The following is a 6054-nucleotide window of genomic DNA, read 5'->3' as shown; positions in this document are numbered from 1 at the left end:
CGGGAAACCGCGAGCCGAGGCCCAGCGACGCCGGAAGCTGAGAGGAGAGGACCAGCCACCGGAAGTCAGTGGAGGCTTCGGGCCGACGCTCTATAACCCGGAGGACCGGGATCTCCGTGGTTGGATGTGACGGATTACCTTCTACCTGGGATGACGCTTTCCCAGCGCCGGGCTCCCGGGGCCCATCGGGAAAATGGGGGGGAGGCAATCCCCGCGGCGATAGGGGCTGATAAGGGAAGAGGGGGCTGAAGGAGGGGGACTGAGTGATGCGGCCGCCAAGGTAACATCTAGTCACCTCAACCCTCCAAGCTCCCAGGACCAGCAGCAACTGACCGGAGGACACCTGGCGCATCGGAGTGGATGCGCGTGCCCGCGCACGCAGGGGCGGTGCTTTCCAGTCTCGCGGCGCCCGGGGCTGCCAGCGCGCATGCGTCCGAGGAGGGCACCAGGCCGCAGAGCCGAGGCGAAAGCCGAGCGCGGGTTGGGCGGCTCCCGCCGGGGGACTGGACAGCGGCGCGGGCGCGGGTGGAGGCGCGGCTTCCTTGGCCGGTGGGCGCTGATTGGACGCAGCAAGTGGAAGGGGTGGGCACCTCCGCGGAGACTGTCCACGGATTGGCCAGAGCCTGCGGAGGCGTGGTCTTGGGGGGCGGGACGGGAGACCGCGCGCTGCTGAGGTGGTGGCGGTGGCGGCAGCCCGACCCAGTGAGCGAGTGGGTCTTCGGGTCCCACCCATCACCCCGACCCGGGGACTGAAAGCCGGCGACGCCGGGGAGCCGGGGAGCCGGGACCTCCGAGGGCCTGGGCGGCATCGGGGTGAAGCGCCATCCGCCGAGTGCCGACCGAGGAGAGCGGGCGCCCCGCCCCTCGCTTTCTTCCTGGACCGCGCCTAGCTGCGCCTTCCCCCACCGCCGACCCCGCGTCCCGCGCGGGCCTGAGCTCCGGGCTCCCGCGGGTGCGGGACACGGGGTGCGTGCGCCGCTCGGCCTGCGGGCCTGGAGGCTCCGGGGGGCCCCCTGAGTCCGGGGCCGGGACCCTGCTCGCCCGCGTCCCCACGCAGACGCCATGGCTGAGCCCCTGAAGGAGGACGACGGTGAGGATGGCTCCGGAGAGCCCCCCGGGCCGGGGAAGGCGGAACCTACCGGCCCCGCCGCCTCCGTGGCGGCCAAGAACCTGGCCCTGCTGAAGGCGCGCTCCTTCGACGTGACCTTCGACGTGGGGGACGAGTACGAGATCATCGAGACCATCGGCAACGGGGCCTATGGGGTGGTGTCCTCCGCGCGCCGCCGCCTCACCGGTGAGCGACCCGCCCGGCCTTGCTCGCACGTGTGGAAACCGGTTCCCGGGGGCTGAGACCCGCCCCGTCCCAAGCAGCCATAGGGGACGCTGGGATGTGAATTCTGGGTCAAGTCAGCAAGCATGGGTTGGGTGCCTCTGGGGGCCGGCCTCTGTATTGGGCACGGGTCTCTGAAACTCTGGTGGCTTTGCCAGCGCATCAGCCTACTTCCTCCTTAGGTGACAGTCCGGGTTAGACCCGAATGGAGGTTCTCCAGAGTGTGTTCTGGAGCCAGAGACTGGCGCTCGGGGTTGGTGGTGGGATGGATGAGGTCTGAGATGCAGGGTGTAGGGAGGTAGAGTGAGCACAGGTGTGAGAGTCTAGAGTCTACCACTAACTAGCTGTGCAATGCCCAGAAAGCTGCTGAGCCCAGGTCTCCATATCTCTAACTTTGAGCTATGAGTACCTGCCTCAGGAAGGAGGTGAAGGGAAGATCTGATAACATACGTACTATGCTTAGCACAGAGCCTGGCACAAAGTAGGTACTCTGTAAGTGGTAGCTGTTGTCACTTGCGTCCGCAAAGGGAGGTATTGAAAGGGGCCTTGTGCTACTCTGCAGCTAACCGAGGTACCTTGTGGCATCTGCTTTTCCCCTGTTCCCCAGGTCAGCAGGTGGCCATTAAGAAGATCCCCAACGCTTTTGACGTGGTGACCAATGCCAAGCGGACCCTCAGGGAGCTGAAGATCCTCAAACACTTCAAGCACGACAACATCATCGCCATCAAGGACATCCTGAGGCCCACTGTGCCCTATGGCGAGTTCAAATCTGTGTAAGGAGCGGGGATGGAAGAGGGAGACCGAGCAGGGACCTTTTCTGAACGCTGGGGCCGTATTGCTGAAGTTTTAGAAGGGTAGCTGAACCTAATGTAGGGCAGGCTGGGAAAATTCCTGCGATTCTAGGATCAGTGCTCCCTTAGGGCTTTGCCAGGGATACATGTGAAGAAGAATGCAGAAGTAACGGTTTTATAGGACCTCAGTATGTAGCCTGGCAAACGTAGGACGTTCATTCTATATCTGTATCTTTTTATTCCCATAGCAGACGTCACTAGTCAATCACAGAACACTGTCCTACAGAAAATGGAGACGACTTTACAGTTTTCATCATAGTCTTTCAAGCAGCCACTACCAAACTATGGAGAGGGCTCCCGAACAAAACATGTTGGCCAGCCTGGTTTAGTCCAACCCGACCTTTGCTCTGATGGTGACACTAGATCTGGAGAGAAAAGCGATTTCACTTCACTTAAGTTAATGGAAGAGTTGTAGAGAATCTATAATTTTCGTACCCAGTGGGTGGCCCCTGCAGAGTCTGAGAGTAAGGCCATGACCTGTCTGGAGCGGGAGGGCGTGGTGAGGCTGGGGCTGGAGGGTGGGCAAGACAGCCCCTGCCTGTCTCCCCTGCCCCTCAGCTATGTGGTTCTGGACCTGATGGAGAGTGACCTGCACCAGATCATCCACTCCTCGCAGCCGTTGACGCTGGAGCATGTGCGCTACTTCCTGTACCAGCTGCTGCGGGGCCTCAAGTACATGCACTCGGCTCAGGTCATCCATCGCGACCTCAAGCCCTCCAACCTGCTGGTGAACGAGAACTGCGAGCTCAAGATCGGGGACTTTGGCATGGCCCGAGGCTTGTGCACCTCGCCCGCCGAGCACCAGTACTTCATGACCGAGTATGTGGCCACGCGCTGGTACCGTGCCCCCGAACTCATGCTCTCGCTGCACGAGTACACGCAGGCTATCGACCTGTGGTCCGTGGGCTGCATTTTTGGGGAGATGCTGGCCCGCCGCCAGCTCTTCCCAGGCAAAAACTACGTGCACCAGCTGCAGCTGATCATGATGGTGCTGGGCACCCCGTCGCCGGCCGTGATTCAGGCCGTGGGGGCTGAGAGGGTGCGGGCCTACATCCAGAGCCTGCCGCCACGCCAGCCTGTGCCCTGGGAGACGGTGTACCCGGGTGCCGACCGCCAGGCCCTCTCCCTGCTGGGGCGCATGCTGCGTTTTGAGCCCAGTGCCCGCCTCTCAGCAGCTGCCGCCCTTCGCCACCCCTTCCTGGCCAAGTACCACGACCCCGATGACGAGCCTGACTGCGCCCCGCCCTTTGACTTTGCCTTTGACCGCGAAGCCCTCACTCGGGAACGCATTAAGGAGGCTATCGTGGCCGAGATCGAAGACTTCCACGCACGGCGCGAGGGCATCCGCCAGCAGATCCGCTTCCAGCCTTCCCTGCAGCCTGTGGCCAGTGAGCCCGGCTGCCCCGATGTTGAGATGCCCAGTCCCTGGGCTCCCAGTGGGGACTGTGCCATGGAGTCCCCTCCGCCGGCCCCACTGCCATGCCCCGGCCCTGCGCCCGACACCATCGATCTGACCCTGCAGCCGCCCCCGCCGGCCAGTGAACCAGCCCCTCCAAAGAGGGAGGGAGCCATCTCAGACAACACCAAGGCTGCCCTCAAGGCCGCCCTGCTCAAGTCCTTGCGGAGCCGGCTCCGAGGTGCCTGGCAGAGGCCGCGGCTGGCTGGGGAGCGAGAGGCAGAGGGGCCCCAGGCCTGGACAGGCTCTTACCGTCACCCTCCCGTCTTCTCCGCAGATGGCCCCAGCGCCCCCCTGGAAGCTCCCGAGCCTCGGAAGCCGGTGACAGCCCAGGAGCGCCAGCGGGAGCGGGAGGAGAAGCGGCGGCGACGGCAGGAGCGGGCCAAGGAGCGGGAGAAGCGGCGGCAGGAGCGGGAGCGCAAGGAGCGGGGCGCCGGGGCCTCCGGGGGCCCCTCCGCCGACCCCCTGGCCGGCCTGGTGCTCAGCGACAACGACCGCAGCCTGTTTTTCCCCAGACCACCGCCTCCTCTGGCCTCCTGGGCACCCGGCCGCTGGGACCCCCCCCCGGGCTGCCTGGCGCCAGCGCCCCGAGCGTTCTGCCTTACTTCCCCTCTGGCCCACCCCCTCCAGACCCCGGGGGGGCCCCTCAGCCCTCCACCTCTGAATCACCCGACGTCACCCTGGTGACCCAGCAGCTGTCCAAGTCGCAGGTGAGGGGAGAGGCCTGGCCGTGGGGGTGCCTGGATCTGAATCCAGGGGAGGTGGGCTTGGGAGGTCGCTGGGGGCAGGAGAGGCTGTTGTGTGTCCTGGTCCCGTGCAGCGGAGCGGCAGCCCGGGCTCGAGCTCTCCTAGCCTGCCTGCTCGCAGAAGGGGCGCGGTGCTGATGGGCCGGTTGTCGGAGACCCCAGCCCGCACTCAGTGTTTGTTGAGGCTGGGGCTGTCACCACAGGTGTCCAGGCCCACTTGAGGGCAGTGTCAGGGTGGGGTGCCCTGCACACCTCAGTTGGCGCTGGGTGGTTCCCGCGTTGTAAGCTGCCATCATCCCCTGCAGGTGGAGGACCCCTTGCCCCCCGTGTTCTCCGGCACCCCAAAGGGCAGTGGAGCGGGCTATGGCGTTGGCTTTGACCTGGAGGAATTCCTAAACCAGTCTTTCGACATGGGCGTGGCTGACGGGCCACAGGACGGGTAAGAGCTGGGCCGGGACTCCAGAATGGGCTATGGCTAGGGGCTCCCAGCACAGGAGGAGCCCCTCACCCCGCTCTCCCCCTTGCCGCCCTCAGCCAGGCCGACTCAGCCTCGCTCTCAGCCTCGCTGCTCGCCGACTGGCTCGAGGGCCACGGCATAAACCCTGCTGACATCGAGTCCCTGCAGCGTGAGATCCAGATGGACTCCCCCATGCTGCTGGCTGACCTGCCTGACCTCCAGGAGCCCTGAGGCCCGCAGTCTGTGCCTTGCTGCCAGGGGCAGACCCAGCTCCGAGATCCGCAGGACCATTCCCGAGGGCTGGAGCCCCGGGCCTGACAGGGGAAGCTCAGCTCGGATTATTCTGCGGGTTCATCTCAGACCCACCCTGCGGCCTTAAGCGGTTTCGATACTTTTCAGTATTGTATTTTTTTATTATTATTATTACATTATTATTATTACACAATTTTTTTTGCCATCAAAACGAAGCCTGTGAAATATAAGGTTCCCTTTAGCGCCTGTCTCCAGGGCGTGTTTCTGGAGTTAAGGGCCGGGTGCCATCGGTGGGGGAACCAGAGCTTGGGGGCCAAGCAAACGCATCTGCGTGCACAACAGCCAAGGCCAGTTCATTCAGGTCCTGAGGTTTATTAAGATCTCCACTCCCCATTTGCTCCCAGCCCCACAGAGGTTGCCCTCTGCCACCTCGCGTGGTCAGACTCCCCCCCGGGGCGGGTGGGGGGACCTCACAATCTGTGCCTACCTTGGCCGTGGCTGTTCTAGTGTGGCTTGCGGTAGCTGGGGTGAGATACGGTTTGGGGGTCGAGCTCTGGGTGCCTGGGACGGGCAGGCGGGGGAAGCTGAGCGTGAGCGTGAGAGTGAGACGGGGCTGGGGGCCCGTGGTGCTCGCCGCTGGGAGGGAGGTGAAGGATGGGAGGTTCTCTGCTGGCTGGCGGGACTGCTAGGGCGTGGCGGTGGCGGCCACACGCAGGTGGCCTGGCGTGTGCCGGGAGTGGGTCGGACTGCGCCTCCGGTCTCCCGGCGCGGGGCCCTGGTGGAGGCCGCAGGCGGGAAGCCGGCTAAGGTGGGACACCGGCCCGCAGCCTTCCGGACGGGGTCCGAGTCCAGGCCGGGTGGCGGTGCCTTCCGGAGGTCTGGGAGGCCGCCGACGTGTAGCCGGGTGGAGGGGAGCGGAGGCCCGGGCGAGAGCTGGGCGTCGTGGGTGTGAGGGGAGCGGT

General features: G+C 64.6%; 1 protein-coding gene across 1 annotated transcript; it reads left to right on the top strand.

Moving 5' to 3' along the window:
- The first annotated feature begins 671 nt into the window (after window positions 1–671).
- On the top strand, window positions 672–5217 carry MAPK7 (mitogen-activated protein kinase 7). Its single transcript, XM_024753692.1, is given in 7 exon segments — window positions 672–1294; window positions 1938–2103; window positions 2740–3818; window positions 3915–4142; window positions 4145–4347; window positions 4689–4822; window positions 4918–5217. Coding segments are annotated over 7 exon segments (2196 nt in total). The 5' UTR covers window positions 672–1062; the 3' UTR covers window positions 5072–5217.
- The last annotated feature ends 837 nt before the right edge of the window (window positions 5218–6054 follow it).

The sequence above is a fragment of the Neophocaena asiaeorientalis genome, unplaced genomic scaffold, assembly GCF_003031525.2.
Source record: "Neophocaena asiaeorientalis asiaeorientalis breed wild unplaced genomic scaffold, Neophocaena_asiaeorientalis_V1.1 scaffold540, whole genome shotgun sequence".
NCBI classification, from domain to species: domain Eukaryota; kingdom Metazoa; phylum Chordata; class Mammalia; order Artiodactyla; family Phocoenidae; genus Neophocaena; species Neophocaena asiaeorientalis.
This window is presented reverse-complemented; position numbering and strand designations above follow the sequence as displayed.